General features: G+C 35.9%; 1 protein-coding gene and 1 long non-coding RNA gene across 2 annotated transcripts; one reads left to right on the forward strand and one right to left on the reverse strand.

Annotated features, from left to right (window-relative positions):
* The first annotated feature begins 9,031 nt into the window (after window positions 1-9,031).
* Window positions 9,032-12,505, forward strand: LOC127872399 (uncharacterized). Its single transcript, XM_052415729.1, has one exon. It carries the CDS (start codon window positions 9,032-9,034, stop codon window positions 12,503-12,505), a length of 3,474 nt encoding a protein of 1,157 aa, XP_052271689.1.
* A 6,394-nt stretch (window positions 12,506-18,899) lies between these two features.
* Window positions 18,900-21,978, reverse strand: LOC127875361 (uncharacterized). The gene is made up of 3 exons (XR_008047379.1): window positions 21,953-21,978; window positions 19,294-19,389; window positions 18,900-19,133 (listed from the first exon to the last, which is right to left on the reverse strand). It is a non-coding gene; the product is annotated as an uncharacterized LOC127875361 (long non-coding RNA).
* Between the last annotated feature and the right edge of the window lie 211 nt (window positions 21,979-22,189).

Consider the following 22,189-nt stretch of genomic DNA (forward strand, 5'->3'; position numbering starts at 1 on the left):
TGGCTCCGGACACAAAAAATCATTTTTTCAAGATACAAAGGGCCATAACTCCGTTTTAACGGATGGTGTACAATGCCATTTGGCGTGCATCATTCTCTTATCCATATATATACTCATACCAAGTTTCAATGAAATCCGCCAAAGCACTTCCAACAAGGCCAAAACAATATCCCTCCGCCTATGGCGGGGGATAACAAGAAAGTAAATAAAAAGAAAGCAACACAATTTGTGCACGATCTTGTGTTATACACAAACAATTTTGTTTATTTTGCGATATTGACAACCAATATTTATGAATGTTAAGCACTTTAAATTAAATATTAAACCTTAACTTCTATGCATTAAAAAGAATTTACATATTGAGATTAATAAGTCCTTAATGAGCAAATTCCTACTCTATAGGGGTAAAATTCCAAAGCTATGTACCCGGTATAAACGGATATAATTTTATATTGAAGTACGTGGATTACTACCGGTAATTCAAATTATCAACTATCCCAACTCATTTTTTTCAAGTTAAAGGGGCCTTTTCACAGATTTTGGCATGTTTTGAAGTTTGTCATTAAATGCTTTATATTGATAAATGTAAACAAGGGATCTAAAAAGCTCCAGTAAAAATCAAGAAAAAAGTAGCCCTCAGCAGGGCTCGAACCAGTGACCCCTGGAGTCCTGGAGTAAAAACCAATATGACCGCTCGGCCATCCTGCCACGTTCTTATGATAGACGTATTTTATACTGTATATAAGCAATCTTCGTAGTTTCACAAAATAAAATTTCAACAACAAAACTCCAAATTATTCAATCGTTTCACGTTGCAACGCTTTTATACCTTTCAGGTTTTTAAATCGTCAAAAGATGCATATTATAAAGGCTATATTAGAGCATGGTAAATGTTCAGTTTTACTGTTTCCTCACAAATATCATAACTAAAACGAAAATTGGCGCATCTGAAACAGCTTTTTTCAATTTTGTCAATTTATCAAAACGTGAAAAGGCCCCTTTAAGTAGACTATTATCACGGTGCCTATACCACGTGACTTTTTAAGATCTGTGTGGGGAGTAAAATATCAACAAAAGCGCGACCAAGGTAAGATTTGAAAGGATTACTTTTTAGATATGTCACCATTTTTAATGGGATAAAGTGGAGAGCCCGCTCATGCATGAGAGTTTTCTATAGGTATCATGAATTTATAAAACAAAAAAGTATTTTTTCAGTAAAGTGCAACCGCGCGTTTTAACGGTTAGAAAAAGGTAGGATCAGTGTGGGGACATTACTTTATTTTGACACAGAAACATCACCTCTGGTGAAATTAAGCAATAAACTTTATGGGCGGAGCTTACACTATATCATTTGGCATTCTTTTTCAGGTTTCTTTCAAATATTTATGAAAACAAAATCAAGAAAAATATTCTTACAGTAATATGATCTGTGTGGTATACGTGTTTACAAGGATCTGTGTGGCATACTGTTTTTAAGTTTTTCAGTTCTATTCAGTTGTTTAAAAAAATGCTTGTCAACAATGTATTTGAAACTGGATTTTTAAATGGTAAAACACATAATGGCTATACACTTCGCATTCACCGCTTGTTGAACTAATACATAATTATGATATACAGGCATGCTATACAATCTCCATTATAATATTAAAATCTTACGCTGGAACATCTAAAATCGATGACACAATTCCATGCTTACCTTAAATACGTGTACACTTTATGTTATTGTATTAAATTCCATTTTTATTTTGGCGCCAAACACTATTGTCACGTGAAGTAATGTATCGTATATTATTTTAACTATTATATTTTCTTTAAGATATGGCTCAATGCTCCGAATGCGAAAAAATGTTGAAGACCAGAGCTGGGTTATTGCGCCACATTAGGAGACACGCTAACTCTGAAAACTATTACTGCTGTGGGAAAGCATTTCAGGTTAGATTAAATACCGTAAAAATAGTTACATTTTGTATACAGTTATACTAACAAACAGATGAACGGATTTTCTTGAAGCAACACAAATATACAATATATCGCATTTCTCAGGTTATCATATATTTTGAAATATCTCAATAATCGTCAAATCGTTGGTAATTTAAAAATAACAAACGCGTGTCCTCTGATACTAACATTTTTGAAATAGCGTGTTTACGCATTGAAATGTCACGTGAATAAAATAGGTGTTTTTTCTCAGGATGCCTACAATCTTAAAAGGCTTCAAAGAACGAAGGACCCAAATGTCACGTGTGTGTACAGTGCGGCAGGAGCTTTGCGGACAAGTACCTACTCGTGGCTCGAGAGAAAAGTGCAAAAAAGAGGGATTGGTGAAATGTTACCAGTGTGGGTTGGCAGTTAGGAGTGAGAATGACCTCAAAGAGCACGTCAAGACCAACATGCCTGACAAGTGTTACAGGTGTGAGGAGTGTTTCAAACCGTACAAACACAAAACAAACCTTTCTCGACACTTGATGACTTCACATAAATCCGTGAATACTGATTAAAAATCATAATAGTTTACAGTTCATCTGTGTAACTTGATTATCGTTTTACGTTATTTTGTTCGTTGTTTTATTTTAACTTTACTTTTCAAAATGATTCTAAAGTTATCCGAATTTGATTAGTTTTTATGTTTCGTTTACGTAGTTCGTTTGTGTGTTTCTTTTGAAATCATTCTCAAATAATTGTGCAATAATTTGAATTTACGTTATTCATTAATATATCACATCTGTGATTTGTATTATCGAATCTGTGATTTTTTTTTAATTATAACTTGATTAAAGTTTTGCGATGTTTTTTCGTTGATTTCAATTTTAAATACCGCTGTCACGAGCTAGTTCGATAATCATAAGTAGCCAGGGTTTCTAATAGTAGTGATTTTCACGATTGCGTTACATAATTAACTGCCTGCTTATACTTATTGTAGGCCGTGGTAATTGACAGTAAACAAAGTGTGCAATGAGGTTGTGTATACAATACAATACTCCTTAATTCGCAATACGTCTTGACATTCTTCACAGCTGCATCCCATCACAACACAAGAGGAGAATTGTACGTATATACATGTAATCATTTAATATAATAGTTCTTCATTTACTTTTTATATTCTCATCAAAATAATTAACGCTAAAGATAAGCGTACACTTGTTACACTGAATAAAACGACATAATTTATAACATGACATTATCACCAACACATGTCGAATGATTGTCAAGATCTATACTATGTAATAAACTAATGCAACAATATGAATTCCATATATGAAAATAACACACACAAACACACACATATATATATGTTTCTACTATGACCATTATTTTGTTTTTAGTAAATCATACCGGTTACCTTCAACTTAAATAACAACAAAATAGAAAATAATGTCTAAAATGTAACATTTTTGTCGTTTAAAGTTTCTTCACAATGATGCATGGCACTTTGAAATCCATGGCAAACCAATACGTCTGTTGGATTCGGTTTTATCAGTTTTTATTTCACATTTGATTTTAAAACATACATATTACTCATTAAAAAACATGCCTTTGCTTTTGTTAAATTGTGTAATATTTGACACAATTTCTATTGCAGAATTAGTGTCCGAACTAAAATTTCAATTGTTTTAGTCTATCCCAGAGACGTAGATAACAGAGATTGGAAAGTCGCTCATTTTCTGTAATAAAGTGTGCCGAGTTCTCACACGTTACGGGATTGCGCGAGACTTGAAGAAAAATATAGACGACGCCATTTTGTTTGCGAAGCGGGTAAAAGCTACAAACTAAAGAGCGAATTTAGAGCGAGTACTTTGTTGACATTGACTGAATATGTTATTTTTAAATTGCTGGGTACTGTTTTCACCAGACCAGTTCAGTAAAGAAGCGACATCATTGGAGGTTACGGTAAGAATCGTTACAAACATTACTGCATTTTTACGCTATTCTCGGAAACACAGGTTTTGCTCCAATTTCAGTAAACTTGTGACACATTTAACTAAGAAAATATTACCTGGATATTATTAAATTTTATTTTTGCATTAAAGTACTGATTCGGTTGAATGAATTCACACCTTTTTATAGTGATATTCTGTTAGATAATAAAATTACACCAGATTTTATTTACCCCATTTTGCCGATGCATTTGATTTTCAATTTAAACTCTTCATAGTTTTAGCGAATAAAACTTCGAATATAAACTATGGATCACATCATATATGGTATCATTTTAAAGTGCTGATTGGGTTTTATGTCTGCCCATATTTTCATTGTGATATTTCATTAAATAATGAAGCTGTGCAAGTTTTAATTTCACCCTATTTTTCACATACTTGCTTTCAGCCATTTTGGTTTTCCATAAAAAACATGCATATGTCCAGTGACATAAGCTAAAAAAGGGTGTGTTGCATCATATCATAACTGATATGTTTTTAAAGTGCTAATTTTATTGTATTGTTTTGCACATATTTTCATATTGGTATTCCTTTACATAAGAAAATAACACCAGATTATATTTTCCCCATTTTGTGGGTGAATGCTTTAAGCCAAAAAATATTTCAATCCAAACTCTTCAAAGTTCTAGTGACTAAAACTGACAACATGCTCGATGGATCATATCATCAATGGTATCATTTTAAAGTTCAGACTGAGTTTTAAGGCTGCCCATCTTTTCATTTTGATATTCCTGTCAATAATGAAATTATCTACGTTTTAATTTGTTCTGTTTTTCAGGTATTTGCATTCAGTCGTTTTGATTTTCCACAAAAAACTTGCATATTTTCGTGACCAAAGCTAAAAAAGGGTGCATTGCATCATATCATAACTTATATTTTTGTAAAGTGCTAATTGTAATTTATTGAGTCACATTTTTTCATTGTGATATTCTTTTGCATAAGAAATTTACACCAAATTTAATTTTCCCCATTTTGTCGGTGCATGCTTTAAGCCAGAAATTGTTTCAATCCAAACTCTTCATAGTTCTAGCGACTAAAACTGACAACATGTTCTGTGGATCATATCATCAATGGTATCATTTTAAAGTGCAAACTGAGTTTTAAGGCTGCCCATCTTTTCATTTGGATATTCCTTTCAATAATGAAAATATCCAAGTTTTAATTTGTCCTGTTTTTCAGGTATTTGCATTCAGTCGTTTTGATTTTCCACAAAAAACTTGCATATTTTGCGTGACCAAAGCTAAAAAAGGGCGCATTGCATCATATCATAACTTATTTTTTTTTAAAGTGCTAATTGTAATTTATTGAGTCACATATTTTCATTGTGATATGCCTTTGCTTAAGAAATTGACACCAAATTTAATTTTGCCCATTTTGTCGGTGCATGCTATAAGCCAAAAATTGTTTCAATCCAAACTCTTCAAAGTTTTAGCGACTAAAACTGACAACATGTTCAATGGATCATATCATCAATGGTATCATTTTAAAGTGCATACTGAGTTTTAAGGCTGCCCATCTTTTCATTTTGATATTCCTTTCAATAATGAAATTATCCAAGTTTTAATTTGTCCTGTTTTTCAGGTATTTGCATTCATTCGTTTTGATTTTTGCAAAAAACCTGCATATTTTGAGTGACCAAAGATTAAAAAAGGTGCATTGCATCATATCATAACTTATATTTTTAAAGAGTGCTGATTGTAAATTATGTAGTCCCACATTTTCAGTGTGATATTCTTTTGCATAAGAAAACTACAACATATTTTAGTTACCCCTCTTTGCAAGTGACTTCTTTAAGCCAAAAATTGTTTCAATCCAAACTATTCATAGTTGCAGCGACTAAAACGTCAAATATAAACTATGGATGGCATCAAATATGGTATCATTTTAGAATGCCAATTGAGTTTTATGTCTGCCTAAATTTTCATTTTGACATTCCTTTAAATAATGAAATTCTGCAAGTGTTAATTTATCCTGTTTTTCAGATATTTGCATACAGCCGTTCCGATTTTCCGCAAAAAACTTGCATTTTTTGAGTGACCAAAGCTAAAAAGGGTGCATTGCTTCATATAATAACTGATATTTTTCTAAAGTGCTGATTGTACTTTATTTAGCTCCACAGTTTCATAGTGATATTTCTTTGCTTAAGGAAGTTACACCATATTTTATACACCCCATTTTGCAGGTGCATGTTTTAATCCAAACAAAGTTTCCATCCAACTCCTTCATAGACTTGTTGTACCCACACAAACTTAAAACATATACTATGCCCTGTAACATAAATTTATTATTTTACAGTACAGATTTAGTTTTATGGCTGCCCATTTTTCATTGTGATATTCCTTTAAATAATGGAATTATGCACTTTTTAATTGACCCAGTTTTTCAGACATTTTCATTCAGCCTCTTTGATTTTCTGCAACAAAACTTGAAAACTGTGTTAAACTTGCTTTTTATTTTAAAATAATTATATCCCAATATGATTGAAATTATAAAAAAATAAATAAAAAAATAATTTGTTACAAATAATGGACTCATGCTGGCTAATAGAGGAGAAAGATTATGGGAAATTTTTTATTTCAAGCATTTTGACGACAGTTGACAAAGTTTATGGGTAGTATTGAATGGAATTAAAGCTCAAATTCAACCTGTGCATGTTAATTACAATAACGTATATTAAGTATAATATGAATATGGTTAAATGCCCCATTAGTATTGATTTCAAAAAGAATAAAACTTAGCATATCTATGTAATTAAAATTATCTGGATTAAATTTTAGTGCACACATAGATTGATTCCTTCCCTCCTTTTTTAACTTTCTCTAATATCCATAAAACCACCCAAGAAAGATGTCAACTTGACACCAGTTACTAATATTATGTAATATTCCATACAGAACTGCCAATTTTGTCATCTAGTTTATGGCTATATGGGTGTTGAAATGTGTTATCAGTGGATATATCTCAAATTTATTATGGCAGAAACAGTATGGTAACGATTACCGGAATAAACCCCCTTCGGAAGAAACCCCCTTCCCTAAAAACGGCATAGCGGAAGAAACCCCCTTTCACATTTTGCATACGCGGAAGAAACCCCCTCGCTAGTTTTGCATAGGCGGAACAAACCCCCTTCGAGTTTTCAGACAGGCGGAATAAACCCCCTTCGTGTTTTCAGAGAGGCGGAATAAACCCCCTTACTAAGTGTTAAGTCTTTCACGCAGAGGTAGTAAAATACCGACTCGAACGATTCCCCAATACATCTGTTTCAACCCGACTCTATTACTGCATGCTTGCTACTTTTCAAGTTTATATTCATTTCACGATAATCCCGTTTATAACATTTTTAAAGCACTTTCTGGTAAATATTAACGATAAAAGCTCTCAATAATTTCTTTAACACAAACCTTGCAATTTTTTCTCTTGTATCAAATAAATTTCGGCATAGGTGACTTTTTATAGACTTGATGAAATATTCCCTCCGAACATGCATCAATCCCCTGACTTGTTGTGTGCTTGTTACAACGCTCAATACACCCACGCTTTCTATGCTGCATAATTTTCGCGCCCTTTTTATTGAGAAAAAGAGTCAACACAAAATAAAATTTACACTGCAAAAATATTTCAACGTTGCGGTAACATTTACATTCTGAAGTGTGTTTCGTATTAAAAACGCGTTAACACCAACTTACGGGAGTGTGTTTCGGATTAACAGTAAAGAAATGTACCGGCCGTTTGTTCACAAGTTGTTAATGAAGTTGTTAATGATACACACTAAATATTCAATCTGTGAAACTCAAACATCGTTATCGTGTTAATTGAATGAAGGTGCGAAAATCTGATTTTTTAAAGGAGTGTACCGGCCGTTTGTTCACAATCTGTGAAGAATTAATCAAGATGGTAATAAAACGAATAATGTATGAATGGGGGAAAGAATTATTATTGAAAGATAAAATAGACAAAAATAGAATGAAATATATTAACATTTATGTACAAAGATCAAGCAATCATATACTAGAAAACATTAAACAAATTGTTTTTGCAAAAAACGACACGCATTTAATGATAAAACAGCCATATATTTACATTTATTTACAAAGATCTCAAACAAGCATATATTAAAAAGCAATAAACAATTTGTTGTTAAAAAAAGACACGCATTTATTAACGATAAACAGGCATATATTTACATTTATTTACAAAGATCAAATCATTCCCTAAAATCACACAATTATAGCCGAATGTTAATGTAATTAAAAAAAACTGTACATAACTTCACACGAGCCGCAAAGGCGCCGATCATGACACAACTTCTCATCATTATCTACAATAGCCGGTACATTAAAGGACCTTTTATATAATTAAATGGAGGTGCGAACATCTATTTCCAAACTGTTATGTGTAAAGAGGTGTACCGGCCGTGTGTTCACAAGTTGTTAATGATGAGATGCTCGTGTGAATTTGTCTTGCACTCGTTTCAGTGAGATTATACCATTGTATATGCGTTAACTTGTACTAGATTGATAAAAATAACAAAAACACGAAATAAGCGCCCAAAGCCGATAGTGACGAAGATATTTCGTACATATTTTCCTACAATAACCGAAGCATTCATCTTTAAAAAAAAATTGAATCATGCTCCCCGGGAACTTTCTGAAAATGAAAGTGAATTTCTGTAAACAATTACCGTGCGTTTGAATGTAACTAAATCGTCTGGAAGGGGGTTTGTTCCGCTATGGAAGGGGGTTTCTTCCGCCTATGCAAAACTAGCGAGGGGGTTTCTTCCGCCTATGCAAAATTAGCAAGGGGGTTTCTTCCGCGTATGCAAACTATGAAAGGGGGTTTCTTCCGGAGGGGGTTTCTTCCGTACACCTATGGTAACAGATAAGAGATAAGAGTTGAAGAATGTGCTTAATAAAAGAGTGCTTCAGTTTTATAAGTTATAAGTATAAGCCCACCTGGCTGTTCCTGTGAGGGAACAACCTACACGAGCTACAACAACAAATGACGGAAAACACCCCCAGGGTCTCCCGAGAGGGGGGGAGGATGAGAGACCCAACCGGACGGACACAATGGAATCGACAAGGAAAGAACAACGGACAATGACCGATACAGTGGCCTGTGCATGTGGGAAAGTCTGCAAAAACTTTCGAGGGCTAAAGATTCACCAGGCGAGGAGCAACTGTCAGCAACCTGATAGATTGAGGCAACGCAAAGGGTTACCTGATAAGACGAGGGAGAAGACTGGTCCGGTGGCCAACCATAGTACCAGAAGTCTCTCAGCACCAGTTTTGTCACTAACTGGAAGTGGTTGCTCGCCTGAAGAATTGCAGTCCTTAGAATCCTTAGCAGAGACAGAAAAAGCAGTTGGGAACAGTTCAGAGGATGAACTGCTGATGACTCAGACAGACAAGACAGAAGAGTCTCCAATCTTCAGCCAATTCATAGGAGAAGAATCCCCAATATTTCCCCCTAAGGCTAGAGAAAGCCCGGCTGCCACTCCCAATGAACAGAGCACAGACCAATGGTCAACAAAAGACAGAAGGAAAGTCCCCAACATCATTAAACGCCAGAAGATATCTTGGCCAAGAACCAATGACAAGAAGTGGGATATGTTCGACAACGATCTTGACATTATCCTTCAGACCACTCTCCAAGGTAGGGTAGAAAGGAAAATCAACATCTTGACCACCCTAGTCTACTCACTGGGTCTTGAACGATTCGGCACTGATGGAAAGGAGAGTCAGCCGAAACCAGCCCCTAACCCAAACAGGAGGGAACGTGAAAAGAAGAAGGTCAGGGAAGAGCTTAATTCCCTGAGAAAGAGATACAAGAAGGCCAATGAAGTAGAAAGGAAGGGACTGGCGAAGCTTAGAGAAGAGCTTAGATCTAGATTGAAAATCTTGACAACAGCAGAACGACTTCGGAGGAAACGTAGAGAACGAACAAGGAAAAGGGCAGCTTTCATCGCAAACCCGTACAAGTTCACCAAGACTTTGCTTGGCGAAGAGAGGGGAGGTAGCCTTCAAAGTGACCAGGAGGAAGTAGCCCAGTACCTAAGAGAAGTCCACTCCGACCCAGAAGGGGCCCAGCCTTTAGGTGACTGTGACACGATAACACCTGCTGATCGCCCACAGTTCCCATTGGACCTGAAAGAGCCAACACTCCAAGAAGTCAAAGACGTTGCCAAGAAAGCAAGAGCCTGCTCTGCTCCTGGCCCAAGTGGTATTCCATACAAGGTCTACAAGAAATGCCCAAAGCTGCTGAGAAGACTTTGGCTCCTCCTTAGAGCTGTATGGAAGAAAGGCTCGGTTCCTGAATGCTGGCAGGCAGCAGAGGGCTGTTTTGCCCCTAAAGAGAAAGACTCAAAGAATGTCAAGCAATTTCGAACCATCTCACTTCTCAGTGTCGAAGGGAAGATATTTTTCTCTATCTTGGCAAGACGGCTTACCATATACATGACCACCAACACCTACATTGATACATCAGTACAGAAGGGTGGCATCCCTGGATTCTCAGGGTGTGTTGAACACACAAGTGCCCTCACTCAACTGCTTCACGAGGCTAGAATAAACAAGAAGAACCTGACGATTGTGTGGCTAGACCTCGCCAACGCCTATGGCTCCATCCCCCACCAGCTAATCCAAGAAGCACTACAGCATTACCATGTACCGGAGCATGCAAGAAGCCTCATACGGAGCTACTACAGCAATATCCACCTCAGGTTCTCATGCAAGAGCTTCACAACATCTTGGATATCGCTCGAAAAGGGTATAGTCACAGGCTGTTCTATTTCCGTGATTCTCTTTGTTATGGGAATGAATATGATCCTGAGAGCAGGGGAAAGAGAAACACGAGGGCCACTTACCAACGCAGGCATCCGTCTACCAGCAAACAGAGGATTCATGGATGATCTCACCATCACCACAGAAACCCATATCCAAGCTAGATGGATCCTGAAAGCCCTAGATGAGACTGTGACATGGGCAAGAATGGTGTTTAAGCCAAAGAAGTCCAGGTGTCTGGTAGTAAAGAAGGGAAAGGTCACGACACAGTTCAAGTTATTCATCCAAGGCGAGGAAATCCCATCATTGGTAGATAACCCAATCAAGTGCCTAGGTAAATGGGTTGATTCTACACTCTCAGACAAGAGCAGCAAAGGAAGAATCCGGCAACAGCTTCAGGAAGGTCTCCGGAGAATTGACAGAGCAGAACTACCAGGGAAGTTCAAGTCCTGGATCTATCAGCACGGTCTACTACCAAGGCTTGTTTGGCCACTGATGGTCAACGAGATACCAGTGAGTCTAGTGGAGCAACTCGAACAGGCAGTAAGCAAGCACATAAGAAGATGGCTAGGGCTGCCACCATCGTTCAGCTACATAGGACTATATGGAAGGTGTACAAAGCTGCAGATGCCACTGACATCCCTAGTAGAGGAATACAAGGTAGCAAAAGCAAGGCTGTTCCTAACACTACGGGACTCAGCAGACCAGAAGATAAGTAAAGCTGGAATAGAAATCCGAACAGGGAGGAAGTGGTCGGCAAGCAAGGCAGTTGAACAAGCCGAGAGTAGTCTGCACCACCAGGTCATTGTTGGAGCTACCAACAAAGGTCGGGAAGGCCTAGGGCATGGGCAACAGCCCCGATGGGAAAAGGCAGACAGCCAGGAAAGACGCTCCATGGTACAACAGGAAATCAGAAGGTCAGAAGATACCCATCGGTCTGCAAGATCTGTGCAGATGGGCCAACAAGGTTGTTGGAGTCGATGGAATCTGCCAGAGAGTAAGCTGACATGGAGTGAACTCTGGCAGTATGAACCCCTCCAGCTGTCCTTTTTACTGAGATCAGTATATGATCTTTTGCCAACACCAACAAACCTTGAAAGATGGAAGCTTAGTGACGACCCAAGCTGTCCACTATGCAGCCAGAGAGGGACACTAGCACATGTACTCTCATCCTGTCCTGTTGCTCTCTCTCAAGGTCGTTACAGATGGAGGCATGACCAAGTCCTGCGAGTGCTTGCCGACATCCTGGAGCAAGAAAGAAGGAAGGAGCGGCAAATCAACACCAAAGGGCCAGGTTACATCAACTTTGTCAGGGAAGGACAGAAGGCAAATGGTAGCCAGAACACAAGCCTGCTACAAGAGGCCAGACACTGGGAGATGAAGGTTGATCTCCAACAGAAACTTGTATTCCCAGATGTTGTTCAAACAAACCTACGCCCTGATATAGTCATCTGGTCAACAGCTCCAAAAAAGATGATACTCCTGGAACTGACTGTCCCTTGGGAAGAAAGAACTGATGAAGCAAATGAAAGGAAGCGGTCAAAGTACCAAGAACTGGCAGACATGTGCAGGGAGAGAGGGTACACCACCTGGATCTTCCCTGTAGAAGTAGGATGTAGGGGCTTCCCTGCACAATCTGTGTGGAAAGCGCTAGGAGCTTTGGGCATCAAAGGCAGCGCTAGGAAAAGCTCTGTACGGGCCCTTGGCAAGGCGGCAGAGAGAGCGTCCAGTTGGCTCTGGCTACGACGCAATGAAACGACATGGAAGCCATCACAGACGAGCAGTGATTGATCACCACTGCTGCCCCGCCATCAAGAGGGTGTTCCGAGATAAGGGGCGAAACACCTGATGACTGATGGGAACTCGGCTGATGACGTCTGTGTTACGCAGTAACCACTGTATTACTCAACAAGTTAAGGAAGGTTTTAATTAATTGATCATTTAATATATGATTTAATTTATAGATTTAGTTTTGATACAAGAGTCATTTAGTATTTAATATAAGAATTTAATAATTCAATATTAATCCGGTGATACAGGAATATTAAAGCAAAGAATTTAATTGTAAACAGGTGCTTGTTGATCAATTTATTATATAGGAAAATTTTGTCTTATTGCCAGGTAGTGTGTGGTGTAAATGGTGGATTGGCTGTTTATTGTCTTTCGGTGTTCATTTGCTGAAATATGACAATGGATTTATAAAAATTAGGCTGATTCTATTACAAGAAAGGGAATTCTGTATTATGGAAGTGTTTTTAGGTTACAATGTAACATTCATGTAACAAATACTTTTTTAAAGGTAACTGGCTTTTGGGGACATCAACTTCAGTAGTCAGTTATATCTTATGGAGAAATTGCCATTATTACAATATGCAGTAACAAGTCAATTGAACAGCCTGAATGATGTCGGGTTGCTGATAGAAAGAAAAAGAATTCACCTATGAAACATTATAAAATGCATGCTTATATGCCTTCTTTATAAATTTCATGAGGCCTTTATATTTTTATGCCCCCGTTAGGGTGGCATATAGCAGTTGAACTGTCCGTCAGTCAGTCAGTCTGTCCGTCCGGCCATAACTTTTTCAATATTGAACATAGCAACTCGATATTTGGCGTGCATGTGTATTTCATGGAGCTGCACATTTTGAGTGGTGAAAGGTCAAGGTCATCTTTTAAGGTCAAGGTCAAATTTTGCACTATTGAAGATAGCAACTCCATATTTGACATGCGCGGTTTCTCATGGAGCTGCACATTTTGAGTGGTGAAAGGTTAAGGTCATCCTTCAATGTCAATGGTCAAATATATGGCTTTAAAGCGGTGCAGTAGGGGCATTGTGTTTCACGAACACAGCTCTTGTTAATCTAAATTCAGAATATCATATAATACATATCATATGATTTGGTGTTCATCTGATATGCTCATTTGTATTTTCAGTTTGGCCATGCCCAGGAGGGAGCGACTCAGTTATGGGGTGCAGAAGCAGCACAAGCAATCTTGACATTTACTTGGTGAATCATCCCCAACAGCACTTGACGATGGTTTCCTGTTCGATGAGGATGAATCCATAACTGAGAACTGAGGATGAAACTTCTATCAACACCGCATTGTATGAAGACAAAGCAACTCAGTGTGGTTCGTCATCGTCAACAACAGATTCAGACTCAGCTGACGTTGGAGACTGTCAAGTTGAGATCACTGACTGTGCCTATCAGGGTTGAGTGTTACATACTGAACGAAGTGATCCAAAGCCATATATTGTCAATACCCACGCAAGAGACATGCACATGCTCTGTTTACATTCAGATCAAAGCAATGGCAAAACATTTAAGTATGAAAGTATGTGTTAATGAAGCAGGACACACTACTGTGTACGTTCATGGTTAGGAAGTTGCCCAGGACCATTTTTTGTGGAACAAAATTTCTAGTGATTATATTTTTGCCCTTTAGCTCCTGAGCACAATGTGATATTGGTGAGCTTTAGTGATTGCCTTTTGTCCGTCGTGTGGTGTGTGTTGTGCGGCGTCAACATTTGCCTTGTTCATACTCTAGAGGCCACATTAATTGTCCAATCTTAATGAAATTTTGTCAGAACATTTGTCCCAATGATATCTTGGACAAGTTAAAAATGGTTCCGGTTTATTGTCCGTCATCATGAAACTTGGTCAGAAGATATGGCCCAATGATATCTTGGGCAAGTTCAAAATTGGTTCCGGTTGGTTGAAAAACATTGGCACCAAGGGGTGGGGCATTTTTCTTTATATGTCTATATATGGCTATTAAAAAACCTTTTTTTTAACACTCTAGAGGCCACATTTATTGTCCCGTCTTCATGAAATTTGGTAAAACAATGTGTCCAAATGATATCTCGGACAAGTTTGAAAATAGTTCCGGTCGGTTTAAAAACATGGCCAGGCGGCGGAGCATTTTTCCTTATATGGCTATGGTAAAAACATGTCAACACTCTTAGTCACATTTATAGTCCAATGTCCATGATGAAAAATTCTTATGTGATTATGATTTTTCTTCAGAAACATTAATACCCTGCCTCATACGATAATGGCTCTTATGCTTACATGTTTGTTGCCTGCATAACTTCAGAATATTAGCCGTTTTCTTCCAATATGTTATTTGTAATATCAACAACTTGCTTAATATGTGTTATGATTTATAAATTGCTTATTTTTTGTTATGCCAGGTGTATTGATATTTGTAAATGAATTATAAAGTTTTGATGAAATATCATTAAACTGTACAAACTATGTTCATGCATTCTTTTATTGCACAGACTAAAATTGTTACTAGTTACAGAGGTTTATGAAGAGACTGTATCACATAAATGGTTGCATAGGCTCCTCTGTAGAAGCCAGGGCACATTTCATTTACCTAATCATAATGTACATGTGAGGACATACTTTTCAAGTTTAGAAGATGGTCTTTTACAACACACGGAATCCATAATATGTTCTTTTCATAAACTTTTGCATTCTGGGCACTCATGCACAACTGACTGAGTAATGTCCTGAACAAATTCATTACCACAATGTTCATCATTATCGGTATACCTAGAAGTAAATCCAGATTTAAATCCTCGTCATCCCATGACACAAAATCCGTCTAAGACATTGTGTTAATATCGGAGAATGACACAGTATACGGGTCTGAAGATTTCTATACATATACTCAATGTGGTAATGTTATAATTGGTAAAATCGTACATTGAATTTAGCGGTAATTAAAGAGAACAATGAACACAAACAGTCGATTAGAGCAGACCAAGAATAGATGCTCGCCATAAGAAGACAAATTTGTTCAGAGCTTTATTCCAATTTTACTTTAGGTAAATGGCATTCGGATTTATCAAATTTAAACACCGCAATTAAAATGAAAAACAAAAATCTAATTAAAACAACCAATTATTAGTTGTTTGTCGTAAGATTCTGATCGCTTCTTAATTTGAATTTATCGTATTTTAAAGGCCATATTTAAATACCGATAATCAGTTTTTTTTTCAAACTGGAGGCGAAGTAAATCGATCGCTAAATACAACAATGCGGCGTGTGATTTATTTTAATTGACACATTTCAATTGTGTGATTATACCGCATACATTCTAATTTTAATAATACATAACAGTTTATTTGTTTCAAATCGCACAAACTGAAACGCGAAAGCGTGTTTCAGAAATGTTGATAAGCGTGTTAACTACCGTGGCAACCGCCTAAACCCGCGACGTGAGAGAGTTTGCCGATATTTGGCGAGCTGCTTATCTCTGTTATCTACGTCTTTGCCATTATATATCAATACTGATTCAAACGTAATCATATATTCGCATAATATTTGATTTTCAGATTTTTTAGAGATGGCATTCCCATTTTGTATGAAGTTTTCTATGACATAAATCCTTAAAACCATATGATTAATTGAACAAAATTGAAATTAAAAACATAGATGATGTAGATGAGAAAACAACCTTGTCTTTCCCGGGATTCAACAACGGCTCTCTTATGCTAGTCCAGCGAATAAGTATGATACAAGATTTGTAGAGTGTAACCAAACAAACTACATCACGTAAAACAAAAAGCAGTCATGACATAGTCATTTATTTCACATGTGATCATTTGACTATATTCTGTGCAAGATTACGATAAATCATTCATCCGTGACAATTACACACTTTTGCACGTGGAGTAGGTGGGGTTTCATTTTTTGCACGTGAAGATGGTGAAACGCGAAATGATTATAATTTTATTTCAATTTCTTCTTTTTAGGTGTGTTGATAACCAGGAAAACATAAAATTAATTCGTCTCGTATACAAATTCAGGAGCACAACATTTTGACAGAAGTATACATTAAAGTAAACCTACGCGTTTTGCGGTTTGTCATGTATTGTACAAGATTTATCCGATTCTCAAACATGGGTATGTAAGTATTCTTATGTGGTGTTTTAACACGGATGTATTTATGCATTTTCGCTGCTGTATGTAAACAACCATTTAAAGTATCGGGCAGTTAATCAACCTGTGGAGTTGCTAGTAGTTAAATGCAGTCAAGGGACATTCCGTTGTAGTTTCCCTTGAGTTTATACTTTTGGTAGAGTTGCCAGAAATTAAATTCAGTGCAGGGAGATTCCGTTGTAGTTTTCCTTGAGCTATACACCTTTGGTAGAGTTGCCAGTAGTTAAATTCAGTGCAGGGAAATTCCGTTGTAATTTCAATTGAGCTACGTACCCTTGGTAGACATCAAAACGTGCCTCGTCACAAAAATCACTAAGGTATATTTTCCTTTTGAAATTCTGGGTATTATCAGAGATACCAGCAACACAAGTTTTGCCATAAATCTATGCAATTGCTTGCCCTTTTTAAATCATTATAATCCTTTTACTCAGAAATATGTTTGCAAAGAAAGATACTTTTATATTGGTAACAAATACATTCTTATGATACTGTGACGGCTTCCGTTTTATGTATCCTAACGACAAACAGCAGTCAATATATATAGCTTTTTGGTATTTCAACAAATATCCGTTGATAGATAATTCTCATACATATGCTCCGTCGCATACAGTTTTATTTTGATAATTAATAAAATATATTCGAAATCGATATCATCAACCCAACAATCATTTATATTTTACGGATTACTTCTATTAATAAGTTAAATAATTAACATAACAAATCATGTTTTAAATATGTATTATTTTGTTATTAAACTTATTTTAATTGCAACTGGACAAATGAAATCTTTCAACAATTATTATAAAGAAATAATTTACATGTAAGCAGATTAGAAGTACAATGCTTTAGTATAACATCATGATAACGAGCAGGTATATTGTCAATACAACACAAGTACCAATTCTTTGTGGATTTTTGTCGCGTCATCGTACGGCTACCCAGCGATTGAGTATCTTTAACTTCCCGTGTTTATAGGCGAACCTCTGAATCTCTCATCCTGATGTCGCTGAAAACCGGAGATCCCTGACATAATTTAGAATATATCCGGAAACCCACATTTGCATTTCGTGTACCATCATGTATAAGTATGCATCCGGACCCCGGTTTAAATCCTCGTTAGCTTGGTTCGATCGTGTGTGAGTTATTTTCAACCTTTTAGCCGCTTGCATTGCTTAACCAGTTGACGTATTTTCTTTAATGCACGTTTACGCGATTTTGCCAGTTTATAAACAGCGTCATTCTTAATGTTAATGTAGGATGGGGTTTCTGTGGGCTGCTGATTTTCTGTGACAATCAAAAAGTAGATCCCATCAAGTTTTGACGGTTTTGGCCTGTGGCGATCCTTTTCGATATACAGACTCACCTCCGTTTGTATTATTTGTGAAGTTGGAGATTTAAAGTCAAGCTCATTTAAACTAATAATCAGGTCTGAGTTCATAATTGAAGTTTTGTTGTAGAATTCCACTTTGCCAAAATATGCTGAAAATCCAGAAAAAGTACGATAACATACAATAGACGTACCTACATTACTGTCAATTGTAAAGCATTGATTGTTTACATGAAAATAATACTTTAAAATGATATTTTGCATACATGTAACATGCAAAGATGACAGAAATAAATAATTTTCAAAGAACATACAGCTTTTGTCAGCGATTAGCTTAGCTTGCAAGCTTTGAACAAGACTTCACGTCTGATTACGCAACCTGAGCTATATTTTTGAAATATATTCCATATATACATACGGCGTATGGCATAGTCAATACAAATTAAACACCTTGAATAATAAACGAATGTACATTATAAAGTACATACCTGTGTTCGTTCGACAGGCCTCTTGCATAAGTTTTGTTGATTTCCACAATTTGGTTACTCTAGATGCGTTCCAGAACTTGTCGTTATTCGCTGGGTGATACAAACACGGTAGATCATTTCTTGTGTAGGCCCTTGAAATATCATCTTTGCAACATCTGTTTAAAGTTTTTTAAGAATCAGTAAACATGATGATATTTTCTTTCGAAAAAATAACCCATATTAACCTGCTTCGAATAATATTTTTGCTTTTAATTTTAAAACTCTAAATACAATTACAGCAAGATATACTGAACGTGCAAATAGAAGTACAATTCAATCACCAATTGTAGATAGTATTCGTATTTTGTCCAATTAATTCATATATACATATTTCATTTACTTTTTTTAAATGAAGTCTACTTACGTGTAATCCTTGTCAGGTTTTCCAGAATGCACCACAGTTTTCGTCCACGTAATTCCACAACACGTTTGAAAATCCGGTTGGTACGGAATGTAACCACAACACTTGTAACCTTCTGGCAGATCTTTACCAAGTTCGCACATGCGCTTTAAAAAAGGCGGAAGAATGGCGTTGCTTGGTTGAGGTGTGTCGGTTGTCGACGAAAGAAGGGTTGTCGTTGGTATCGTTGTCGTTTTTGGTACAACTATACCTGTCAATGAATTAAGATGTGTAGATACATGTTCTCTATGTAAAAGTTGTAAATATTACTTTAAATGAGGTATTCGTCAATGTGTGTTGTATTTAGATATTAATACATTATAGGTAGACATTATACACATGCATATTGGATTTGATTCGTTCAGTACTACCTTCTGCGCACATGTATATCTCGTTGTCGAACAAGTCTAAACTTCCTGTCCGCGGATGAAGACATGTCAGAAACGCAGCTTGGCAGTCAGTTAAACCTGTAAAAAAGAATTGCGATACATTCACTTCACGATATGTATATGTCAGTTTACCACACTAAAAGGGAGCATAAGTATATGCAAACCACACGTTTTTTTTCGAATCAAATGTAATTCGGCTATAACTTAATTTTCTTTGGTGTGTAACAACATAAAGAAAGACATGTTGGAAAGGTATACTTTTGTGTGTGGATGTACGGTTCTGATTCAAATATTGTATCAAATTATAATTATGGAAAATTTTCCATGATAAATCTGCACGTATCGACAGTACAGCCCGATTCAAGTTTACACTGTCTGCAATATAGCAGACTATAACAGAATGTTTTCTAAATACAATGACTAACGAACTAAATTTGAAAGAAACGCGAGTATTGTTTGACGAATGCGTATTAATTATACAAAACTAATATCATAATAATGTATATTCAAAAATGTGTAAACTGTTTGCCAATTAAAAAACCCCATTTCATTAACTGAATAATGTTTTTATATTTGATATGTTGATAAGTACAATAAGCACGCGTGTTATCAAATATCTGTATGAACATGCCGTCCATATAATACTACTATCCACCAAATTTTAATAATCCTCGGACGATTACTGTATATCTGAATAAAAGATATTTACCGACAACGAGTGTAATTATCAACAGCATCGTGTAGTTCAATACAACTTAAGAAACTGCAATTCATTAAAGACCATTTATACCGGGTATACCCAATATAACTGGTTTACCATCGTAATATATATAAGATAAAAAAAACCAACACACGTCAAAATTTGTGAGAGTATTTTTAATGCAGAATATGTGACATATTTTTGTATAGACTTTTTTCACAAGCGATCCTTCAATTAGATTGAACTAGTTAAACTAGTACAGAACTTCATTACAGAACACTATGATATCAACACCATATTAAATATGTTTTCGCGTTAAATGTACTAATTTCATGAGCTGAGTATTCATTATCTGAGATTAAGCTTCTTATTTCGTAAAGAAAACCTAAATTAATTAATTAAAGCGCAATCTCATGTATGCTGAACTGTTTACACCACCTTATGATTTATTTAAGTAATACAATCAATACACATGTACTTATAAGGAAGTTTATGTTGGGCAGGTAAACAAGTACATGATAAGTGGAAATCGGAAAAACCCAGCCTTGCAAAATTATTTATAAACAAAAACAATAATTGAACATGTATGACAAATCTGGTTTAATCCCACACACATCATCGCAACAATTTATCAAAGTACTGGCCTTTGTATAATTATTTTTAAATACTTTAGGTATACTACGTTGACGCTTTTTAAGATTTTTCCACCGACCGCGAATGGTTTTATCACGTACCTAAAATATATATACCATTTGAAAACAGATTGCATATTCCTTCCATGATAGTAATGCGCTTTACCAAAACACGTACATTCAATCATTATCATGTACTATTATACACAATAACATATTTGATAAAAAGATATGAGGACAAAGACCTATCATATTAGCCTATTTATCGGCCAATCATCGTCTTTCAAGGCTGGCTAAGGTAGCAGAGGCATGTACTTGATGTTAGTATATTCAGTACATACATGAAAACGTACGTACTTCGCAACAAAAGTAACGTTCCATTGCTTGGAATAAATGACTTTGCCATGGCAGCGTTTTGTATTACGTTATGTAGTTTTTTCGGTTACAACATGCAAGATTTTCAACTACAACTTTAGTTTAAACCTATGTATTTAGCTAGACGGCATCGAAAGTCTGAGACATTTTTGAGTCCGTTTTCTGAGTAGGACCAGTACTTGGTGTCTTTAGCATAATCTAAAGAGCGCTACCCGAGACGCCACAGTCGCTAGGCGGACACCATATCTACTACGCCACAGCAGATAAACAAGCTTTGAATTCTTGATGCTAAAATATGCACAAAAGCACACAGTTGTATCAACTGATCTAACGGCTTAAAGATATAAGCAGCATTTTGTTTCATCAATCAATAAATAAGATTTAATTCTTTGGCTGAATTAATTTTTTAATAATTCAAGTTCACAAGTTGTCTCCAATAAATATAGCAGGCAGGCTATAACAGAATGTTTTCTAAATCTAATGACCAACGAACTAAATTTTAAAGTAACGCGAGTATCGTTTAACGAATGCGTATTAAATTATACTAAACTAATACCATAGTAATGTATATTCAAGAATGTGTTAACTGTTGTCAATTAAAAAACCCATTTCATCCTCTGCATAATGTTATCATATTTGATATGTTAATAGGTATTAAATTTTAAAGTAACGCGAGTATCGTTTAACGAATGCGTATTAAATTATACTAAACTAATACCATAGTAATGTATATTCAAGAATGTGTTAACTGTTGTCAATTAAAAAACCCATTTCATCCACTGAATAATGTAATCATATTTGATATGTTTATAGGTACAATATGCACGCGTATTATCAAATATATGTAAGAACATGCCGTCCATATAATACTACTATCCACCAAATTTGAATAAACCTCGGACGATTACAATATATCTGAATAAACTATATTTACCGACGACGAGTATAATTATCAACAACATCATGTAGTTCAATATAACTTAAGAAACTGCAATTCCATTTATACCAATTAGACCGGGTATATCCAATATAACTGGTTTACCATTTCGTGATATATTTAAGATAAAAAAAACCAACACACGTCAAAATTTGTAAGAGCATTATTGTATTTTGTAATGCAGAATATGTAACATATTTGTGTATAGACTTTTTTCACAAGCGAGCCTTCAAT

The sequence above is a fragment of the Dreissena polymorpha genome, chromosome 3, assembly GCF_020536995.1.
Source record: "Dreissena polymorpha isolate Duluth1 chromosome 3, UMN_Dpol_1.0, whole genome shotgun sequence".
In the NCBI taxonomy this organism is placed as follows: Eukaryota; Metazoa; Mollusca; class Bivalvia; order Myida; family Dreissenidae; genus Dreissena; species Dreissena polymorpha.